The 24,778-nt window shown below is 45.2% G+C and overlaps 1 protein-coding gene across 9 annotated transcripts in view; it reads right to left on the bottom strand.

Annotated features, from left to right (window-relative positions):
- Positions 1-24,778, bottom strand: part of ryr2a (ryanodine receptor 2a (cardiac)) — a 368,722-nt gene that overhangs the window by 244,553 nt on the left and 99,391 nt on the right. For 7 of the 9 annotated variants that reach the window (XR_016491186.1, XR_016491187.1, XM_090217869.1 and 4 more), the window contains 6 exons: positions 21,295-21,503; positions 13,573-13,747; positions 8,546-8,754; positions 6,472-6,702; positions 3,325-3,437; positions 1,277-1,391 (listed from right to left, as the gene is read on the bottom strand). Coding sequence is in view for 7 of the 9 variants with exons in the window: in XM_090217869.1 (XP_090073995.1) it covers positions 1,277-1,391; positions 3,325-3,437; positions 6,472-6,702; positions 8,546-8,754; positions 13,573-13,747; positions 21,295-21,503 (1,052 nt within the window). In the remaining 2 variants the exon portion in view is untranslated. The remainder of the gene's footprint in view (positions 1-1,276; positions 1,392-3,324; positions 3,438-6,471; positions 6,703-8,545; positions 8,755-13,572; positions 13,748-21,294; positions 21,504-24,778) is intronic. The other 2 variants (XM_090217870.1, XM_090217872.1) reach the window with 1 other exon arrangement.

The raw sequence follows: 24,778 nt of genomic DNA, 5'->3' as shown, positions 1-24,778 counted from the left end.
CTGGGGAGAGACCATGGACATATAGGGTTATATTAGGTTATAAAGGGTTATAAAGGGTTATATAAGGTTATATAAGGTTACATGGGGTTATAAAGGGTTATATAGGGTTATATAAAGCTATATAGGGTTATATAAGGTTATATAGGGTTATAAAGGGTTATCTTGGCCAGGTCGCAATTGTAAATGAGAACTTGTTCTCAACTTGCCTACCTGGTTAAATAAAGGTGAAATAAAATAAATAAAATAAATATATATAAGGTTATATAGGGTTATGAAGGGTTATATAAGGTTATATAGGGTTATAAAGGGTTATATAAGGTTACATAGGGTTATAAAGGGTTATAAAGGGCTATATAGGGTTATAAAGGGTTATAAAGGGTTATTTAGAGTTGTCTTAGGTTATAAAGGGTTGTATAGGGTTATGAAGGGTTATATAAGGTTATAAAGGGCTATATAGGGTTATAAAGGGTTATATAGGGTTATTTAGAGTTATCTTAGGTTATAAAGGGTTGTATAGGGTTATAAAGGGTTATGTGGGGTTAAATTAGATTATATAGGGTTATATAGGGTTATATTCGGTTAAAAATAGTTATATTAGGTTATGCCGTGTTACATAGGGTTATAAAGGGTCCTAAGGGTCATATATGGTTATATTAGGTTATAAAGGGTTATATTAGGTTATGCCGTGTTACATAGGGGTATAAAGGGTACTAAAGGGTCATATATGGTTATATTAGGTTATAAAGGGTTATATTAGGTTATAAAGGGTTACATATGGTAATAAAGAGGTTACATAGGGTTATATGAGGTTATATTGAGTTATAAAGGGTTATATAAGGTTATAAAGGGTTATATTGGGTTATAAAAGGTTACATGGGGTTATAAAGAGGTTACATATGGTTATATGCGATTATATAGGGTTATATTGAGGTTACATAGGGTTATATGAGGTTATAAAGGGTTATAAAGGTTATATAAGGTTATAAAGGGTTATATATAAAGGGTTATATAAGGTTAATACAAACACAAATATACAACAAGTAGTAGTTGGACTGGAGAGGATGAGGACACCTGTTTTTCAGGAATTAAATGTGGAGTACATTGGAAGAGGCCAATACATTGTAACGACATGCTACTTTTGACTGACTCTTACACACAATGCACCAAAACATGGCTATCGATCAACGGTCTGTGTTACAGCACGGGAAGATATCATTCAGGTGATGTGTAAATACTGTATCTAGCGTCAAACAGAGACAATCCAACATGTTCTTACAGTGGAGGTCTGCATGAAGAAGTCAAGGTCATCCCTGTCAGCTAACACCTCCTCTGATAGACGGGCCGAAGAGTTACTGCTGGTAAACTCTGGCTTGGTCCTCTTCAACATGAATCTAAACACACACAGGGAGAGAGAGACATAACTACAACTCTGAAAATAACCTGAACCTGACACACAGAGAGACACAGAGAGAGAGACAGAGAGATATACAGAGAGAGAGAGACAGAGAGAGAGACAGAGAGAGAGACAGACAGAGAGACAGACAGAGAGAGAGACAGAGAGAGAGAGAGAGAAAGAGACAGAGAGAGAGAAAGAGAGAGACAGAGAGAGAGAGAGAGAGACAGAGAGAGAGAGAGAGAGAGAGAGACAGAGACAGACAGAGAGAGAGGCAGAGAGAGAGACAGAGAGAGAGACAGAGAGATAGACAGAGAGATAGACAGAGAGAGAGATAGACAGAGAGAGACAGAGACAGAGAGAGACAGAGAGATAGAGAGAGACATAGACAGAGACAGAGTGAGAGACAGAGAGATAGAGAGAGACAGAGACAGAGAGCGAGAGAGAGTGAAAGAGAGAGAGAGACAGAGATAGACAGAGAGATAGACAGAGATAGACAGAGACAGAGAGAGACAGAGAGATAGAGAGAGACATAGACAGAGACAGAGTGAGAGACAGAGAGATAGAGAGAGACAGAGACAGAGAGCGAGAGAGAGTGAAAGAGAGAGAGAGACAGAGAGAGACAGAGAGAGAGAGACAGAGAGAGACAGAGAGAGCGAGAGAGAGAGTGACAGAGACAGAGAGAGACAGAGAGAGAGAGAGAGAGAGAGAGAGAGAGAGAGAGAGAGAGAGAGAGAGAGAGAGAGAGAGAGAGAGAGAGAGAGAGACAGAGAGAGAGAGAGAGATAGAGAGAGAGAGAGAGAGAGAGAGAGACAGCGAGAGAGAGACAGCGAGAGAGAGAGAGAGAGAGAGAGAGAGAGACAGCAGAACACAGCCAGGGTTGGGGTCAATTCAATTTAAATTCCAGAAAGTAAACCAATTTTGTTTTAATCCTAATTGAAAGCATTGGAAGATAAATGTAATGGGAAATAAAATGTGCTTCCTGAATTTACTGGAATTGATGTTGGTGTTAATATAGCTGAGACATGTTGTTGAACTATAGAGGTGGTATAGAGTCCCTGCATTCAACTCTAATGCCGACTATATGGGGTTAATATAGCTGAGACATGTTGTTGAACTATAGAGGAGGTATAGAGTCCCTGCATTCGACTCTAATGCCGACTATATGGGGTTAATATAGCTGAGACATGTTGTTGAACTATAGAGGTGGTATAGAGTCCCTGCATTCAACTCTAATGCCGACTATATGGGGTTAATATAGCTGAGACATGTTGTTGAACTATAGAGGTGGTATAGAGTCCCTGCATTCAACTCTAATGCCGACTATATGGTGTTAATATAGCTGAGACATGTTGTTGAACTATAGAGGTGGTATAGAGTCCCTGCATTCAACTCTAATGCCGACTATATGGGGTTAATATAGCTGAGACATGTTGTTGAACTATAGAGGTGGTATAGAGTCCCTGCATTCGACTCTAATGCCGACTATATGGGGTTAATTCAACACTGTATGTATATATATATATATATATATGGGGTTAATATAGCTGAGACATGTTGTTGAACTATAGAGGTGGTATAGAGTCCCTGCATTCGACTCAAATGCCGACTATATGGGGTTAATATAGCTGAGACATGTTGAACTATAGTGGTGGTATTGAGGCCCTGCATTCGACTCTAATACAGACTCCTCTTGTACAGCTTCGGTACAGAATGGTTGACATATGACAGAGAGACCAAGGACAGAGGCAGGCAGGTGATGGACTATAACTAGGAACCAGAGTTTTCCCTGGTCCTAACTGTAATCTACAAACCTCTGCTTTAACACGGAGGGTATCTCCTGGTTGTAGTCTTTGTGGTTGTTGAACTATTGCGGTGGTATAGAGTCCCTGCAGGGAAAACCCCCCTGGTCCTAACTGTAATCTACAAACCTCTGCTTTAACGCGGAGGGCTTCTCCTGGTTGTAGTCTTTGTGGTTGTTGAACTGGTCCTTCTCCTTGTCCAGGCTGGAGCCCAGGGTGCAGTGGGCAGACTTCGTCAACACCTGAGGAGAAGAGGGAACAAACTGGAACATGAAACAAATATTACAACGACTACAACAACAGAAAAAGGTACATTTCTAGATTTCTAATGTTTTTTTTAAATCGGTCAGCGAGCAGATTTCAGGTCTGTTGAGCGAACGACTTGAACCTTGTTGAATGTTCTGTGTAACTTCCGTCGTGCGTCTACTGTGAACGCGGTTAATATAGCACATTTAAAGCAGGTACAGCCTCACTGGCCAATCACGTCACTGTGGCTATTTCATCATAATGTGGGCCTACCAGAGAGGCCTACCAGAGAGGCCTACCATAGTGGCCTACCACAGTGGCTTACCAGAGAGGCCTACCAGAGAGGCCTACCAGAGAGGCCTACCATAGTGGCCTACCATAGTGGCCTACCACAGTGGCCTACCACAGTGGCCTACCAGAGAGGCCTACCATAGTGGCCTACCACAGTGGCCTACCATAGTGGCCTACCACAGTGGCCTACCACAGTGGCCTACCAGAGAGGCCTACCAGAGAGGCCTACCATAGTGGCCTACCACAGTGGCCTACCAGAGAGGCCTACCACAGTGGCCTACCAGAGAGGCCTACCAGAGAGGCCTACCATAGTGGCCTACCACAGTGGCCTACCAGAGAGGCCTACCACAGTGGCCTACCAGAGAGGTCTACCAGAGAGGTCTACCAGAGAGGTCTACCAGAGAGGCCTACCAGAGAGGTCTACCAGAGAGGTCTACCAGAGAGGTCTACCATAGTGGCCTACCACAGTGGCCTACCAGAGAGGCCTACCAGAGAGGTCTACCAGAGAGGCCTACCAGAGAGGCCTACCAGAGAGGCCTACCAGAGAGGCCTACCAGAGAGGTCTACCAGAGAGGCCTACCAGAGAGGTCTACCAGAGAGGTCTACCAAAGATGTCTACCAGAGAGGTCTACCAGAGTGGCTTAACATTAAAAACAATGGAGAAAATGCATCCCATAATATTTTAACATGGAAATGAGCTGTTCTATCGTTCAGCCTACAGTAGCAGCCAATGTGTGGTGTCCAATGCAGATCTACATTCCATCAGACTATTGAAGAAAACAACATGTAGGGATTGACATCCACTAGTTGATCCACTTGTCCTTCAGACATGGAGGTGACTGAACATTTTTGTGGTGGTGTTTGATGCAATTTACAAAATAAAGTTAATTAATAATCCCATACCGTTATTACAGAGAATCAGACAAATGATGCTTCCCTCTGCCAATTGGTTACGTAGCTTATTCAAGCTTGTCTCAAAATACAACACTGCCCCTTTAAGACAAAATAAAGCTCTTTACCTGACTGGCTTTTTCAAAGATGTCTAGAAATGTACACGTTTTGTGCTCTTGTATGAAGCAATCCCTCCCCTATTGCTGACTACAGATGACCTATAACTGGGCTAATAACTCACTAACTAGCAAAGGATATGAACAAATGATCTATAACTGGGCTAATAATTCACTAACTAGCAAAGGATATGAACAAATGATCTATAACTGGGCTAATAACTCACTAACTGGCAAAGGATATGAACGATGATCTATAACTGGGCTAATAACTCACTAACTGGCAAAGGATATGAACAAATGTGCACACGTGGCTACATGCAGCTCTCGCTTTCACTGCGAAACAAGCACATCTACCCACGACCACTCATGCTGTAAACACAGTCCAGTTCATCTACTCACGACCACTCATGCTGTAAACACAGTCCAGTTCATCTACTCACGACCACTCATGCTGTAAACACAGTCCAGTTCAAAGTAAATGGCACAGATCCATATATGGCAATTGTCTATTTGCATAAAGGCCTACTGCATCTCTGATTGGTTACGGTGCACCGGTCTGTGTAGAGAAGGGGCCTGAGTCATGCCTGTCAATGCAATAGAATCCTACTGCGATGCGCTCTGCCTATCTCTTGCATTGTTCGTTTTGCATACTAAGTCTTGTATAGTTCGTTTTGTTTTTGGTACGTTGCATTGAAAGTGGGTTGATTTGATCATAATTACCACAGTAAAGGGACACGTTGATAGTGTTAACTAACAGAGAAAACTCCTCTGCAGTCCCGGGGGAGCTGTGCACTCGCGCAGCTTAGAGGGAACAACTTGTGTGTTTTAAATGTATATAGATATTAATAATGTTTTCCTCCTAAGAGGGGAGAAGGAGGTTGGAGGAGACAGAAGGAGACAGGAGGAGACAGAATGAGACAGAAGGAGACAGGAGGAGACAGAAGGAGACAGGAGGAGACAGAAGGAGACAGAAGGAGACAGAAGGAGTCAGAGTGAGACAGGAGGAGACAGAAGGAGTCAGAGGGAGACGGAGACAGAAGGAGACGGAGCCAGAAGGAGACGGAGCCAGAATGAGACAGAAGGAGACAGAGACAGAAGGGGATGGAAGGAGGCAGAAGGAGACAGAAGGAGATGGAGACAGAAGGAGACAGAGACAGAAGGAGACAGAAGGAGAAGGAGACAGATGGAGACAGAGGGAGACAGAAGGAGACAGAAGGAGACAGAGGGAGACAGAAGGAGACAGAAGGAGACAGGAGGAGACAGAAGGAGACAGAAGGAGACAGAAGGAGACAGAAGGAGATGGAGGGAGACAGAAGGAGATGGAGGGAGACAGAAGGAGACGGAGACAGAAGGAGACAGGAGGAGACAGAAGGAGACAGAAGGAGACAGAAGGAGACAGAGACATAAGAAGACAGAAGGAGACAGAGACAAAAGGAGACGAAGACAAAAGGAGACGAAGACAGAAGGAATCAGAAGGAGACAGAAGGAGAAGAAGACAGAATGAGACAGAAGGAGATGGAGAAAGAGACAGAAGGAGACGGCGACAGAAGGAGACAGAGACAGAATGAGACAGAAGGAGACAGAAGGAGACAGAGACAGAAGGAGACAGATGGAGATGGAGACAGAAGGAGACAGAGACGGAGACAGAAGGAGACAGATACAGAAGGAGACGGAGATAGAAGGAGACAGAAGGAGACGGAGACATCATCATCATCATCATCATCAGCACCTCGAAGTCGGACACGGTCTCAAAGTCGTCCAGGTCTTTCTTAGAGGAGAAGGAGAAGCCCCCGCCAGACTGTAGCGTCCCGCCAGGTGACTTGGCCAGCACCTCGTTACACTCTATAGGCATGCTGAGGCGATAGAAGGTGATGTCTGGGTTACTGTTCTGGGAGCCGAACGACCTCTGGGTGACCTTGAGACACGGGAAAGTCTCCACGGTGCCGTCCATCCTCGTGACCTTTTAGAAAGACCAGACGACAAAGGGAACAGGGCATTATGGGGGAGTCATCTGGTTGAATACCAGGTCAACATAGGTCTGTGGGTCTGGGTAAAGCGCCAGACAAATCCTTGGAACTATTATCATTAATATTAGTTTTTATAGGTTATCAGCATAGCACCGGTTGGTGTCAAGAACTGCAACGCTGCTGGGTTTTTCACGCTCAACAGTTTATCCGTGTGTATCAAGAACAGTCCACCACCCAAAGGACATCCAGCCAACTTGACACAACTGTTGGGGAAGCATTGGAGTCAACATGGATCAGACGAACTGAGTCTGTTCTGAGGGCAGAAGGGGGTTGCAGCGACTCAATATTAGGAAGGTGTTCTCAGTCCTCAGTGTAGGTTACCAACATAGGTTGTTACAAAAAAACTAATATTTTTTTATTTTACCTTTATTTAAAACTAGGCAAGTCAGTTAAGAACACATTCTTATTTTCAAGGGCGGCCTACCGGGGAACAGCGGGGTTAAACTGCCTTGTTCAGGGGAACAGCGGGGTTAAACTGCCTTGTTCAGGGGAACAGCGGGGTTAAACTGCCTTGTTCAGGGGAACAGCGGGGTTAAACTGCCTTGTTCAGGGGAACAGCGGGGTTAAACTGCCTTGTTCAGGGGAACAGCGGGGTTAAACTGCCTTGTTCAGGGGAACAGCGGGGTTAAACTGCCTTGTTCAGGGGAACAGCAGGGGTTAAACTGCCTTGTTCAGGGGAACAGCGGGGTTAAACTGCCTTGTTCAGGGGAACAGCGGGGTTAAACTGCCTTGTTCAGGGGAACAGCGGGGTTAAACTGCCTTGTTCAGGGGAACAGCGGGGTTAAACTACCTTGTTCAGGGGAACAGCGGGGTTAAACTGCCTTTTTCAGGGGAACAGTGGGGTTAAACTGCCTTGTTCAGGGGAACAGCGGGGTTAAACTGCCTTGTTCAGGGGAACAGCGGGGTTAAACTGCCTTGTTCAGGGGAACAGCGGGGGTTAAACTGCCTTGTTCAGGGGAACAGCGGGGTTAAACTGCCTTGTTCAGGGGAACAGCGGGGTTAAACTGCCTTGTTCAGGGGAACAGCGGGGTTAAACTGCCTTGTTCAGGGGAACAGCGGGGTTAAACTGCCTTGTTCAGGGGAACAGCGGGGTTAAACTGCCTTGTTCAGGGGAACAGCGGGGTTAAACTGCCTTGTTCAGGGGAACAGCAGGGGTTAAACTGCCTTGTTCAGGGAAACAGCGGGGTTAAACTGCATTGTTCAGGGGAACAGCGGGGTTAAACTGCCTTGTTCAGGAGAACAGTGGGGTTGAACTGCCTTGTTCAGGGGAACAGCGGGGTTAAACTGCCTTGTTCAGGGGAACAGCGGGGTTAAACTGCCTTGTTCAGGGGAACAGCGGGGGTTAAACTGCCTTGTTCAGGGAAACAGCGGGGTTAAACTGCCTTGTTCAGTGGAACAGCGGGGTTAAACTGCCTTGTTCAGGGGAACAGCGGGGTTAAACTGCCTTGTTCAGGGGAACAGCGGGGGTTAAACTGCCTTGTTCAGGGAAACAGCGGGGTTAAACTGCCTTGTTCAGGGGAACAGCAGGGGTTAAACTGCCTTGTTCAGGGAAACAGCGGGGTTAAACTGCCTTGTTCAGGGAAACAGTGGGGTTAAACTGCCTTGTTCAGGGTGGTCAACAACACATATAAAGAGGCTTATAAACAGAGGTTCACTTATGAAACTCTACACACAATTACACCAGGGGGAGCAGGGTCAAGGTTCAAGGACAGTCTTGTCAACAGAACGTTTTTTTTAAAGCAACATGGCTAAACAGGATAGCGACTGGACCCTCACCTCAATGTGTTCATGCTGCGGAGGTACGGGGATGAACTGAGACAGTCTCTTGCTGAGCCACATGGTGAGGTCTCTGTTCATGTTGACGGCGAAGGGCTCGTAGCCTTCCTGCAGACCACAGATGGTGAAGTACTTCAGAGTGCTCACGTCCTTCCCAAAGTTCATCCTCCCAACCTGGCAAACACCCAGGCTGCACACCGGGATGAACCCTGCAGAGAGGACAGAGAGGACAGAGAGGACATTGTTATGTTAGAAGAACCATTAGAGGAACGTACGCCAGAACGGCCCATAGGACAGGAGCCAGAACGGCCCATAGGTGACAACATCAATGTGTTCTTATCGTATCCTAACCAGTAGGTAACACTGACATCAATGTGTTCTTATCTTATCCTAACCAGTAGGTAACACTGACATCAATGTGCTCTGGACAGTCAGCTTGCTGCATGGAAGAATACCACACCTCTACCCTCCCTGGACACTCAGCCTGCTGAGTAATAACATGGCTATATACACAGGGTACCAGTACTGAGTGGATGTGCAGGGGTATGAGGTAATAACATGGCTATATACAGGGGGTACCAGTACTGAGTGGATGTGCAGGGGTATGAGGTAATAACATGGCTATATACAGGGGGTACCAGTACTGAGTGGATGTGCAGGGGTATGAGGTAATAACATGGCTATATACACAGGGTACCAGTACTGAGTGGATGTGCAGGGGTATGAGGTAATAACATGGCTATATATACAGGGTACCAGTACTGAGTGGATGTGCAGGGGTATGAGGTAATAACATGGCTATATACAGGGGGTACCAGTACTGAGTGGATGTGCAGGGGTATGAGGTAATAACATGGCTATATACAGGGGGTACCAGTACTGAGTGGATGTGCAGGGGTATGAGGTAATAACATGGCTATATACAGGGGGTACCAGTACTGAGTGGATGTGCAGGGGTATGAGGTAATAACATGGCTATATACACAGGGTACCAGTACTGAGTGGATGTGCAGGGGTATGAGGTAATAACATGGCTATATATACAGGGTACCAGTACTGAGTGGATGTGCAGGGGTATGAGGTAATAACATGGCTATATACAGGGGGTACCAGTACTGAGTGGATGTGCAGGGGTATGAGGTAATAACATGGCTATATACAGGGGGTACCAGTACTGAGTGGATGTGCAGGGGTATGAGGTAATAACATGGCTATATACAGGGGGTACCAGTACTGAGTGGATGTGCAGGGGTATGAGGTAATAACATGGCTATATACAGGGGGTACCAGTACTGAGTGGATGTGCAGGGGTATGAGGTAATAACATGGCTATATACAGGGGGTACCAGTACTGAGTGGATGTGCAGGGGTATGAGGTAATAACATGGCTATATACAGGGGGTACCAGTACTGAGTGGATGTGCAGGGGTATGAGGTAATAACATGGCTATATACAGGGGGTACCAGTACTGAGTGGATGTGCAGGGGTATGAGGTAATAACATGGCTATATACAGGGGGTACCAGTACTGAGTGGATGTGCAGGGGTATGAGGTAATAACATGGCTATATACAGGGGGTACCAGTACTGAGTGGATGTGCAGGGGTATGAGGTAATAACATGGCTATATACAGGGGGTACCAGTACTGAGTGGATGTGCAGGGGTATGAGGTAATAACATGGCTATATACAGGGGGTACCAGTACTGAGTGGATGTGCAGGGGTATGAGGTAATAACATGGCTATATACAGGGGGTACCAGTACTGAGTGGATGTGCAGGGGTATGAGGTAATTGAGGTAGATATGTACATATAGTTATGGGTAAAGTGACTAGGCAACAGGGTAGATAATAAACAGTAACAGCAGCATGTGTAATGACTCAAAAGAGAAGTACAAAAAGAGTCCATGCAGATCGTTAAATAGTTAACCAATAGCTACCCGGACTAACTATTTAGCAGTGTTATGACTCGGGGGTAGAAGCTGTTCCCGGACTTGGTGCATCGGTACCACTTGTCGTGTGGTTGCAGAGAGAACAGTCTATGACTTGGGGGTAGAAGCTGTTCCCGGACTTGGTGCATCGGTACCACTTGTCGTGTGGTTGCAGAGAGAACAGTCTATGACTTGGGGGTAGAAGCTGTTCCCGGACTTGGTGCATCGGTACCACTTGAAACATGTAGGCATTACAGACTGAGTGAGGGAAAGGTTGAAGACACGTGCCAGCTGGTCAGTGCATGCTCTGAGTAATGTGTCTTGTGAATGTTAACCTGTTTAAAAGTCTTAGTCACATCGGCTATGGAGAGCGAGATTACGCATTCACCTGGAACAGCGGGTCATCTAATGCATGGTTCAGCATTGCTTGCCTCGAAGCGGACATAGAAGGCATTTAGCTTGTCTGGTGGGTTCGCGTCACTGGGCAGTTCATGGCTGGGTTTCCCTTTGTGATCCGTGAAGTCCTGCCACATTCGACGAGGGTCAGAGCAGGCGATATCAGGATTCGATATTAGTCCTGTATTGATACTTTGCCTGTTTGATTGCTCGTCGGAAGTCGTAACGGGATTTCTTATAAGCGTCCGGCTTAGTGTCCCGCTGCAGGAAAGCAGCAGCTCTAGCCTTTAGCTCAGCGTGGATGTTGCCTGTAATCCATGGCTTCTGGTTGGGATATGTACGTACGGTCATTGTGGGGACGATGTCATCGATGCACTTATTAATGAAGCCGGTGACTGATGTGGTAAACTCCTCAATGTTATCGGATCATATCATCTACATTGATTGAAGTGGATTTAACAGGTGACATCAATAAGGGAGCATATCTTTCACCTGGATTCACCTGGTCAGGCTATGGCATGGAAAGAGCAGGTGTTCTTAATGTTTTGTCCACTCAGTGTAGATGAGAACTCTCTTGGTAAATAGTAGTGTCTACAGCTTATCATGAGGTATTCTAACTCAGGTGAGAAAAAAACTTGAGACTTCCTTAACATTAGAGATCGCGCACCAGCTGTTGACAGCGCACCCTGTCCCCCCACCTTCCCTGAGGCTACGATGTGTTGAAAAGGCACCCTGTCCCCACACCTTCCCTGAGGCTACGATGTGTAGAAAAGGCACCCTGTCCCCCCACCTTCCCTGAGGCTACGATGTGTTAAAAAGGCACCCTGTCCCCCCACCTTCCCTGAGGCTACGATGTGTAGAAAAGACACCCTGTCCCCCCACCTTCCCTGAGGCTACGATGTGTAGAAAAGACACCCTGTCCCGCCACCTTCCCTGAGGCTGCGATGTGTAGAAAAGACACCCTGTCCCCCCACCTTCCCTGAGGCTACGATGTGTAGAAAAGACACCCTGTCCCCCCACCTTCCCTGAGGCTACGATGTGTAGAAAAGACACCCTGTCCCCCCACCTTCCCTGAGGCTATGATGTGTAGAAAAGACACCCTGTCCCCCCACCTTCCCTGAGGCTACGATGTGTAGAAAAGACACCCTGTCCCCCCACCTTCCCTGAGGCTACGATGTGTAGAAAAGACACCCTGTCCCCCCACCTTCCCTGAGGCTACGATGTGTAGAAAAGACACCCTATCCGTATCCTTGTTCACGATTCCGCGAAAAATAATATTACCGTCTTTTCTTTAGGTCCCGTTGATAGGTCGAGAACGGAGCTCGTCCAGTTTGTTCTCTTTAGGTCCCGTTGATAGGTCGAGAACGGAGCTCGTCCAGTTTGTTCTCTTTAGGTCCCGTTGATAGGTCGAGAACGGAGCTCGTCCAGTTTGTTCTCTTTAGGTCCCGTTGATAGGTCGAGAACGGAGCTCGTCCAGTTTGTTCTCTTTAGGTCCCGTTGATAGGTCGAGAACGAAGCTCGTCCAGTTTGTTCTCTTTAGGTCCCGTTGATAGGTCGAGAACGGAGCTCGTCCAGTTTGTTCTCTTTAGGTCCCGTTGATAGGTCGAGAACGGAGCTCGTCCAGTTTGTTCTCTTTAGGTCCCTTTGATAGGTCGAGAACGGAGCTCGTCCAGTTTGTTCTCTTTAGGTCCCGTTGATAGGTCGAGAACGGAGCTCGTCCAGTTTGTTCTCTTTAGGTCCCGTTGATAGGTCGAGAACGGAGCTCGTCCAGTTTGTTCTCTTTAGGTCCCGTTGATAGGTCGAGAACGGAGCTCGTCCAGTTTGTTCTCTTTAGGTCCCGTTGATAGGTCGAGAATGGAGCTCGTCCAGTTTGTTCTCTTTAGGTCCCGTTGATAGGTCGAGAACGGAGCTCGTCCAGTTTGTTCTCTTTAGGTCCCGTTGATAGGTCGAGAACGGAGCTTGTCCAGCGACTGCCAACCGTTTGGTTTAAGTCCACCTCGGTTAGACAGCATCAGCAAAGTGACAGGAAAGCTCCTCTCTAGCTCCAGACAGAACATCTCTTCTGACAAATAGATGGTGTTGATGTTGAGAGTAAGCCAACAGACAGACAGGGATTGACAATAGGACAAGACTCTAACACCTAGGGTGGGGTAGTGAGGTTGACAATAGGACAGACTAACACCTACGATGGGGTAGTGAGGTTGACAATAGGACAGACTAACACATAGGGTGGGGTAGATAGTAGGACAGACATAGAACCATAGGGTGGTGTAGACAGTAGGACAGACATGGTACCATAGGGTGGTGTAGACAGTAGGATAGACTAACACATAGGGTGTGGTAGACAGTAGGACAGACATGAACCATAGGGTGGTGTAGACAGTAGGACAGACATGGAACCATAGGGTGGTGTAGACAGTAGGACAGACATGGAACCATAGGGTGGTGTAGACAGTAGGACAGACATGGAACCATAGGGTGGTGTAGACAGTAGTACAGACATGGAACCATAGGGTGGTGTAGACAGTAGGACAGACATGGAACCATAGGGTGGTGTAGACAGTAGGACAGACATGAACCATAGGGTGGTGTAGACAGTAGGACATACATGGAACCATAGGGTGGTGTAGACAGTAGGACATACATGGAACCATAGGGTGGTGTACGATAGTCATTTTGAGTAGACAGTACACACACTGACCTTCCCAAACCTCAAAGTCCTTGAAGGCCAGTTCCGACCCTGAGTGGTCCAGGAGCACCTCTCCGTTGTGGGTGAACATCATGGTGTGTTCGTTCAGATCGACCATACAGCCCACCACGTCACCTGGACCCCAGGACCTGCCGAAGTGCTCGTTACCCTGGTGCCACAGCTGGGCCTGGAACACACACAGGGATACACAGTATTCAGACCCCTTCCCTTTCCCCCCCACATTTTGTTACATTACAGCCTTATTCTAAAATGTATTAAATAAAATAAAACATCCTCATCAATCTACACACCATAATAACAAAGTGAAAACAGGTTTAAAAACATAAATACCTTATTTACATAAGTATTCAGACCCTTTGCTACGAGACTCTAAATTGAGGTCAGGTGCATCCTGTTTACATGGATCATCCTTGAGATGTTTCTAGAACATGGAGTCCACCTGTGGTATTATTTGGAAAGGCACACACACACCTGTCTATATTAAAGGTCCCACAGTTGCCAGCGAATGTCAGAGTAAAAAAAAAAATTGAGCCATGAGGTCGAAGGAATTGCCCTTAGAGCTCCGAAGCAAGATTGTGTCGAGGCACAGATCTGAGGAAGGGTACCAAAGCATGTCTGCAGCATTGAAGGTCCCCAAGAACACAGTGGCCTCCATCATTCTGAAATGGAAGAAGTTTGGAAGCAACAACTCTCCCTGGTCGCCCGGCCAAACTGACCAATCGGGGGAAAAGGGCCTTGGTCAGGGAGGTGACCAAGAACCCAATGATCACTCTAATAGAGCTCCAGAGTTCCTCTGTGGAGATGGGAGAACTCTCCCCCTTTGCCACCCCTCCACTCCCTCTCCCCTCTATAATTACATGGAGAGTCCTTGAATCCTCAATCAGCCAACGCATTCAGTCTATTTCCAGTCCCACAATGTACTGGCTCCCCCTCAACTCCGTCCCACACACACACACACTTCTACGTGACCTCTCATCGTCCTCTCACAGAGCAGAAATAGCTCCCCCCTCTCCCACCTGATTCTGCCTGTGATCCCAAAAGGCATCCTATTCCCTCTGTAGTGCACTACGTTTTGCCCAGGATCCATAGGGCTCTGATCAAAAGTAGTGCACTACATAGGGAATAGGGTGCCATTTGGTTTAGTGCACAGAGCTGTGATGTGAGTCACTCAGGGCCTCATTATCTGCTAATCTCTGCCCACTGAGAGAGAGAGTAGGGAAGTTCAATGAATGGGCTGCTGCTCAGTCAGTACGGGAGATCTTTCTAGAGCCCAGTTTAATTGTGTATAAGTGCATTTTTTTTTTATCTCTAAATGATTAAACTAGAGAGAAATACAGTGAGTGTACAAAACATTAGGAACACCTTCCTAATATTTGAGTTGCACCCCCTTCTGCCCTCAGAACAGACTCGATTCGTCGGGTCATGGACTCGACAAGGTATCTTAAAGAGTGACACAGGGGATGCTGGTCCATGTTGACTCCAATGCTTCCCCAACAGTTGTGTCCAGTTGGCTGGATGTCCTTTGGGTGGTGGAACATTCTTGATACACACGGGGAAACTATTGAGCGTGAAAAACCCAGCAGCGTTGCAGTTCTTGACACAAACCGGTGCCCCTGGACCCTACTACAATACCCCGTTCAAAGGCACTTAAATATTTTGTCTTGCCCATTCACCATCTGAATGACACACACACACAATCCATGTCTCAACTGTCTCAAGGATTAAAAATCCTTATTTAACCTGTCTCCTCCCCCTTCATCTACACTGATTGAAGTGGATTTAACAAGTGACATCAATAAGGGATCATATCTTTCACCTGGATTCACCTGGTCAGTCTGTCATGAAAAGAGTTCCTAATGTTTCGTCCAATCAGTGTTACTACATACAAGCTGATGTTCTGACCACGTCCACTCAGTGTTACTACACACAAGCTGATGTTCTGACCACGTCCACTCAGTGTTACTACATACAAGCTGATGTTCTGACCACGTCCACTCAGTGTTACTACATACAAGCTGATGTTCTGACCACGTCGACTAAGTGTTACTACATACAAGCTGATGTTCTGACCACGTCCACTCAGTGTTACTACATGAGACAAGCTGATGTTCTGACCACGTCCACTCAGTGTTACTACATGAGACAAGCTGATGTTCTGACCACGTCCACTCAGTGTTACTACATACAAGCTGATGTTCTGACCACGTCCACTCAGTGTTACTACATGAGACAAGCTGATGTTCTGACCACGTCCACTCAGTGTTACTACATACAAGCTGATGTTCTGACCCCGTCCACTCAGTGTTACTACATGAGACAAGCTGATGTTCTGACCACGTCCACTCAGTGTTACTACATGAGACAAGCTGATGTTCTGACCACGTCCACTCAGTGTTACTACATACAAGCTGATGTTCTGACCACGTCCACTCAGTGTTACTACATGAGACAAGCTGATGTTCTGACCACGTCCACTCAGTGTTACTACATACAAGCTGATGTTCTGACCCCGTCCACTCAGTGTTACTACATGAGACAAGCTGATGTTCTGACCACGTCCACTCAGTGTTACTACATGAGACAAGCTGATGTTCTGACCACGTCCACTCAGTGTTACTACATGAGACAAGCTGATGTTCTGACCACGTCCACTCAGTGTTACTACATGAGACAAGCTGATGTTCTGACCACGTCCACTCAGTGTTACTACATGAGACAAGCTGATGTTCTGACCACGTCCACTCAGTGTTACTACATACAAGCTGATGTTCTGACCACGTCCACTCAGTGTTACTACACACAAGCTGATGTTCTGATCACGTCCACCAGGGGGAAGCACCCCTCTTTATAACCTCAGATTGGTGATGGTGGCATCAAACATTATAGTACTGTTGATTTAGGGGGAGAGAGAGAGAGAGAGAAGAGAGGGGAGAGAGAGGGAGAGAGAGAGAGAGAGAGGGGGTGGGGGTGGAGAGAGAGAGAGAGAGAGAGGGAGGGGGGGAGAGAGAGAGAGAGAAGAGAGGGGAGAGAGAAGGAGGGGGGAGAGAGAGGGGCGAGAGAGAGAGAGAGAGAGAGGGGGGGAGAGAGATAGATAGGAGAGAGAGAGAGAGAGAGAGGAGAGAGAGAGAGAGAGAGAGAGAGAGAGAGAAGAGATGGAGAGAGAAAGAGAGAAGTTGGAAGAGAGAGAGATAGGAGAGAGAGAGAGGGAGGGGGGAGAGAAGGGAGAGACAGAGAGAGAGACGGGAGGTGGAGAGAGAGAGAGAGAGAGGAGGAGGGGGGAGAGAGAGGGGAGAGAGAGAGAGGGGGGGGAGAGAGGGGAGAGAGAGATAGAGGGGGGAGAGAGGGAGAGAGACACAGAGAGAGAGAGAGAGAAGAGAGGGGAGAGAGAGGGAGACAGAGAGATAGAGAGAGAGGAGAGAGAGAGGGGAGAGAGAGAGATAGAAGAGAGAGAGCGAGAGGGGAGAGAGAGATAGGAGAGAGAGAGAGAGAGAGGTGAGAGAGAGAAAGAGAGAAGAGAGAGAGAGAGAAGAGAGGGAGAAAGAAGAAAGAGAGAGGAGAGAGAGAGAGAGAGAGAGATAGAGGGAGAGAGAAGATGGGAGAGAGAGAGAAGAGAGGGAGAGAGAAGAGAGGGAGAGAGAAGATGGGAGAGAGAGATATATAGGAGAGAGAGAGAGAGAAGAGAGGGAGGGAGAAGAGAGGGAGAGAGAAGATGGGAGAGAGACAGAAGAGAGGGAGAGAGAAGAGAGGGAGAGAGAAGATGGGAGAGAGAGATATATAGGAGAGAGAGAGAGAGAAGAGAGGGAGGGAGAAGAGAGGGAGAGAGAAGATGGGAGAGAGAGAGATAGGAGAGAAAGAGAGAAGAGAGGGAGAAAGAAGAAAGAAAGAGAGAGGCCATATTAGAGAGACATATTTCCCTCAGATTACACAGATCCACAAAGAATTCGAAAACAAATCCAATTTTGAAAAACTCCCATATCTACTGGGTGAAATTCCACAGTGTGCCATCACAGCAGCAAGATTTGTGACCTGTTGCCACGAGAAAAGGGCAACCAGTGAAGAACACACACCATTGTAAATACAACCCATATTTATGCTTATTTATTTTATCTTGTGTCCTTTAACCATTTGTACATTGTTAAAACACTGTATATATATATATATAATATGACATTTGTAATGTCTTCACTGTTTTGAAACCTCTGTATGTGTAATGTTTACTGTTAATTTTTGTTGTTTTTCACTTTATATATTCACTTTGTATGTTGTCTACCTCACTTGCTTTGGCAATGTTAACACATGTTTCCCATGCCAATAAAGCCCTTGAATTGAATTGAATTAAATTGAGAGAGAGAGAGAGAGAGAGAGAGAGAGAGAGAGAGTTCCCGTGTGGTATGAACATTTAAACAGTACATTCAAGCCAAACCCTTTGCCCCCCATTCATGATTTGACTGTCTAGTGACATGAGTGATTAACACTTATCAGGTTGGCGACTTCAATCACAATGCAACACTTCACGATGTAGCTAGCTGTCTTCTACAAGCTCTCCTGACGGAAACACAGTTTCCAGTTTCCATGTGGGTTTTTTAGATGTTAAGTTTCAACAGCAAGTACAGCCAGTTTCTAATCAATATGATCTATTACCACATGTCACAACAACAGGGGTTTATGGTGCTAGTGCAGTTTATAAGGTCTTTATAAGGTGCTTATAAGGTGCTTATAAGGGTGCAGCCGTCAGTTCAGTTAGTCAGTTCAGTTAGTCAGTCTAGTTTTAATACACATGTGGATGAGTTGTCAACGAACGTGAATTCGACAAAATAATTCACCATGTCATTGGAATTAGGCTAAAAGTTGGGTGAAAACAACAACTAAATAACGGTGATGACTTTTTGCTAATCCAATCAGAGGTTTTTGTTGAATAATTTGAATAATTCAACCAGTTTGTGGGTTGTTTTAAAAGTCATATGATCACTGCTGTTATCGTTGTCATTGTTATTGTTGTTATTGTTGTTGTACATACAGTGCATTCAGAAAGTATTCGTACTCCTTAATCCACATGTTGTTGTGTTACAGACTAAATCAAAAATAAAAAATAAAAAAAAATCTCACTAATTTACACACAACATAATGAAAAACATGTTTTTAGACATTTTATTTGTTGAAAATCTAATTTACATAACTTCTTCAGGCTATTTTTCTCCACTTCCTGTCTGACTTACGTGCCCAAAGTAAACTGCCTGTTCCTCAGGCCCAGAAGCCAGGATATGCATAGAATTGGATAGAAAACACTCTGACGTTTGTAGAAACGTTAAAATAATACAGAAATATTTAAATAATGTATGAGACTATAACACAATTGATATGGTAGGAGAAAATCCAAAGAAAAACCAACCAGATTTTTTTTTTTTGAGAGCCCATGCTCTTACAATGGATAAGCTATGAGTCCTATGCAATTCCGGCTCCCAGATTGGAATTCCTATGGCTTCCACTAGATGTCAACATTCTATATTCAAGGTTTCAGGCTTGTTTCTTCCCAAACGAGGAAGAATTTAGAGTTTTGGTACAGGGAGTCTGAGTTGGAAATCAGTCTGTGCGCACGCGACAAAAAGGATGTGCACTTGCTAATTTAGCTTTTCTATTGAACATAATTCTTTATGGGTTAATATTTAATATTATAGTTTAATTACATTTTAGGGTACCTGAGGATTAAGTAGAAATGTATTTTGACTTGTTTTAACTAAGTTTAGCAGTACATTTTGGATTCCTTTCTCTGCATGTTGAACGAGTGGATTACTCAAATCGAGGGCGCCAACTAAACTGACTTTTTGGGATATAAAGAAGGATTTTATCTAACAAAACGACCATGCATGTTGTAGCTGGGACCCTTGGGATTGCAAATCATAGGAAGGTTTTCAAAAAATAAGTGAATATTTAATAGCCCTTTGTGATTTTACGAATCCTGTACTGGTTTTGATGTGAGGCTCCGTCCTCAAACAATCGCATGGCTTTCGCTGTAAAGCCTATTGTAAATCGGACAATGCAGTTAGATTAATTAAGCTTTTAACCAATATAAGACACTTGTATGTACCTAGATGTTTAATATCCTTAATGTTTATGATTATTTTTTTGAATTGCAGCCCTCCAATTTCGCGGGAAGTTGTCGAGAGGTGTCCTGCTGACTAAGTATTCACACCCCTGAGTCAATACTTTGTAGAAGCACCTTTGGCAGCAATTACAACTGTGAGTGGGTAATTCTCTAAGAGCGATTACACTTGTGAGTCTTTCTGGGTAATTCTCTAAGAGCGATTACACTTGTGAGTCTTTCTGGGTAATTCTCTAAGAGCGATTACACTTGTGAGTCTTTCTGGGTAATTCTCTAAGAGCGATTACAGCTGTGAGTCTTTCTGGGTAATTCTCTAAGATCTTTCCACACCTGAATTGTGCAACATTTTCCTATTATTCTTTTCTTTTCAAAATTCTTCAAGCTCTTTTCACGTAGATTTAAGCCAAAACTGTAACCCGGGTCCTCTCAGGAACATAGGTTATCGTCCTGCTGAAATGTGAATTCATCTCCCAGTGTCTGGTGGAAAGCAGACTGAACCAGGTTTTCCTCTAGGATTTTGCTTGTGCTGAGCTCCAGTGACTGGGTGTTTTGATACCACATCCAAAGTGTAATTAATAACTTCACCCTGCTCAAAGGGTATTCAATGTCAGATTTTTATATTTTTTACCCATCTACCAATAGTGAGGCATTGGAAAAACCTCCCTGGTCTTCGTGGTTGAATCTGTGTTTGAAATTCACTGTGCGACTGATAATTGTGTGTGAAGTACAGAGATCAGGAAGTCATTCAACTATCAGGTTAAACACTATTATTGTACACAGAGTGAGTCCGTGCAACATCTTATATGACTTGTTAGTAAGCATATTTGAACTCGTAGGTAGGCATATTATACTGACCGACTCTAGATATGTCAGCTTTTCATTTATACTGACTGACTCTAGACATGTCAGCTTCTCATTTATACTGACCGACTCTAGACATGTCAGCTTCTCATTTATACTGACTGACTCTAGACATGTCAGCTTTTCATTTATACTGACCGACTCTAGACATGTCAGCTTCTCATTTATACTGACCGACTCTAGACATGTCAGCTTCTCATTTATACTGACTGACTCTAGACATGTCAGCTTTTCATTTATACTGACCGACTCTAGACATGTCAGCTTCTCATTTATACTGACCGACTCTAGACATGTCAGCTTCTCATTTATACTGACTGACTCTAGACATGTCAGCTTCTCATTTATACTGACCGACTCTAGACATGTCAGCTTCTCATTTATACTGACCGACTCTAGACATGTCAGCTTCTCATTTATACTGACTGACTCTAGACATGTCAGCTTTTCATTTATACTGACTGACTCTAGACATGTCAGCTTCTCATTTATACTGACCGACTCTAGACATGTCAGCTTTTCATTTATACTGACCGACTCTAGACATGTCAGCTTTTCATTTATACTGACCGACTCTAGACATGTCCGCTTTTCATTTATACTGACCGACTCTAGACATGTCAGCTCTGATAGTTCTGTGAACACTTGTGAAGGTCTAGACGTTGTAACCTTCTTCTACATGTTGAAACATATATTTTAATAAACCTCAAATAACGATAATCAGTAAAGGTGTGTGGGAGTTCCTGACTCACCTTGAACCCGTCGAAGACGAAGGCGTGTTGGTCAGAGCCCAGCTCCTGGTCCGGTAGACAGCCAGGCCGTGCCCAGCCGACCCTCATCTCGCCTGACGTCAGCACCTCAAACTCAAAGTACCACTTCCCAGCGTTCACACTGTACGTCTTCTCAGCTCGGAAGATACGGAACCGCTCAGCAGACATGTTACTGATGTCTGCTCTGGCTGCTGAAACAACAGGGCCAGACAACATGTTACTGATGTCTGCTCTGGCTGCTGAAACAACAGGGTCAGATAACATGTTACTGGTGTCTGCTGAAACAACAGGGCCAGACAACATGTTACTGGTGTCTGCTCTGGCTGCTGAAACAACAGGGTCAGATAACATGTTACTGATGTCTGCTGGAACCATAGGGCCAGATAACATGTTACTGATGTCTGCTCTGGCTGCTGGAACCATAGGGCCAGATAACATGTTACTGATGTCTGCTCTGGCTGCTGAAACAACAGGGCCAGATAACATGTTACTGGTATCTGCTCTGGCTGCTGAAACAACAGGGCCAGATAACATGTTACTGGTGTCTGCTCTGGCTGCTGAAACAACAGGGTCAGATAACATGTTACTGATGTCTGCTGAAACAACAGGGCCAGACAACATGTTACTGATGTCTGCTGAAACAACAGGGCCAGACAACATGTTACTGATGTCTGCTGAAACAACAGGGCCAGATAACATGTTACTGATGTCTGCTGAAACAACAGGGCCAGATAACATGTTACTGATGTCTGCTGAAACAACAGGGCCAGATAACATGTTACTGATGTCTGCTGAAACAACAGGGCCAGGTAACATGTTACTGATGTCTGCTGAAACAACAGGGTCAGATAACATGTTACTGATGTCTGCTCTGGCTGCTGAAACAACAGGGCCAGACAACATGTTACTGATGTCTGCTGAAACAACAGGGCCAGATAACATGTTACTGATGTCTGCTGAAACAACAGGGCCAGATAACATGTTACTGATGTCTGCTGAAACAACAGGGCCAGATAACATGTTACTGATGTCTGCTGAAACAACAGGGCCAGATAACATGTTACTGATGTCTGCTGAAACAACAGGGCCAGACAACATGTTACTGATGTCTGCTGAAACAACAGGGTCAGATAACATGTTACTGATGTCTGCTGAAACAACAGGGTCAGATAACATGTTACTGATGTCTGCTGAAACAACAGGACCAGATAACATGTTACTGATGTCTGCTGAAACAACAGGGCCAGATAACATGTTACTGATGTCTGCTGAAACAACAGGGCCAGATAACATGTTACTGATGTCTGCTGAAACAACAGGGCCAGATAACATGTTACTGATGTCTGCTGAAACAACAGGGCCAGACAACATGTTACTGATGTCTGCTGAAACAACAGGGTCAGATAACATGTTACTGATGTCTGCTGAAACAACAGGACCAGATAACATGTTACTGATGTCTGCTGGAACAACAGGGCCAGACAACATGTTACTGATGTCTGCTCTGTCTGCTGAAACAACAGGGCCAGATAACATGTTACTGATGTCTGCTGAAACAACAGGGCCAGATAACATGTTACTGATGTCTGCTGAAACAACAGGGCCAGACAACATGTTACTGATGTCTGCTGAAACAACAGGGCCAGACAACATGTTACTGATGTCTGCTCTGGCTGCTGAAACAACAGGGCCAGACAACATGTTACTGATGTCTGCTGAAACAACAGGACCAGATAACATGTTACTGATGTCTGCTGAAACAACAGGACCAGATAACATGTTACTGATGTCTGCTCTGGCTGCTGAAACAACAGGGCCAGACAACATGTTACTGATGTCTGCTCTGGCTGCTGAAACAACAGGGCCAGACAACATGTTACTGGTGTCTGCTGAAACAACAGGGCCAGATAACATGTTACTGATGTCTGCTGAAACAACAGGGCCAGATAACATGTTACTGATGTCTGCTGAAACAACAGGGCCAGACAACATGTTACTGATGTCTGCTGAAACAACAGGGCCAGATAACATGTTACTGATGTCTGCTGAAACAACAGGGCCAGACAACATGTTACTGATGTCTGCTGAAACAACAGGGCCAGACAACATGTTACTGATGTCTGCTGAAACAACAGGGCCAGATAACATGTTACTGATGTCTGCTGAAACAACAGGGCCAGACAACATGTTACTGATGTCTGCTGAAACAACAGGGCCACACAACATGTTACTGATGTCTGCTGAAACAACAGGACCAGATAACATGTTACTGATGTCTGCTGAAACAACAGGGAAAGACAACATGTTACTGATGTCTGCTGAAACAACAGGGCCAGACAACATGTTACTGATGTCTGCTGAAACAACAGGGCCAGACAACATGTTACTGATGTCTGCTGAAACAACAGGGCCAGATAACATGTTACTGATGTCTGCTGAAACAACAGGGCCAGATAACATGTTACTGATGTCTGCTGAAACAACAGGGCCAGATAACATGTTACTGATGTCTGCTCTGTCTGCTGAAACAACAGGGCCAGACAACATGTTACTGATGTCTGCTGGAACAACAGGGCCAGACAACATGTTACTGATGTCTGCTGAAACAACAGGGCCAGACAACATGTTACTGATGTCTGCTGAAACAACAGGGCCACACAACATGTTACTGATGTCTGCTGAAACAACAGGGCCAGACAACATGGTACTGATGTCTGCTCTGGCTGCTGAAACAACAGGGCCAGATAACATGTTACTGATGTCTGCTGAAACAACAGGGCCAGATAACATGTTACTGGTGTCTGCTCTGGCTGCTGAAACAACAGGGCCAGACAACATGTTACTGATGTCTGCTGAAACAACAGGGCCAGACAACATGTTTTTGATGTCTGCTGAAACAACAGGGCCAGACAACATGTTACTGATGTCTGCTGAAACAACAGGGCCAGACAACATGTTTTTGATGTCTGCTGAAACAACAGGGCCAGACAACATGTTTTTGATGTCTGCTGAAACAACAGGGCCAGATAACATGTTACTGATGTCTGCTGAAACAACAGGGCCAGAAAACATGTTACTGATGTCTGTTGAAACAACAGGGCCAGATAACATGTTACTGATGTCTGCTGAAACAACAGGGCCAGATAACATGTTACTGATGTCTGCTGAAACAACAGGGCCAGATAACATGTTACTGATGTCTGCTGAAACAACAGGGCCAGATAACATGTTACTGATGTCTGCTGAAACAACTGGGTTGATCAACAACTGGAGCTCTTTATCTACGTGTTGACGGCTTTGACTACTACCAGTGTAGTGTAATATCCTATACTATACTCTGACATTAATACACTACCTGTTGTAGGTTGGTTAATCAGTGTGATCATTTCTCAAAACAAATCCACCCTGGATATCCCCATCAACTAAAACTATGTGTCTTAAAGGGTACTAAAACTAGCTAGCAATA

This window comes from Oncorhynchus mykiss, chromosome 23 (genome assembly GCF_057628025.1).
Source record: "Oncorhynchus mykiss isolate SJ-2025 chromosome 23, ASM5762802v1, whole genome shotgun sequence".
In the NCBI taxonomy this organism is placed as follows: Eukaryota; Metazoa; Chordata; class Actinopteri; order Salmoniformes; family Salmonidae; genus Oncorhynchus; species Oncorhynchus mykiss.
This window is presented reverse-complemented; position numbering and strand designations above follow the sequence as displayed.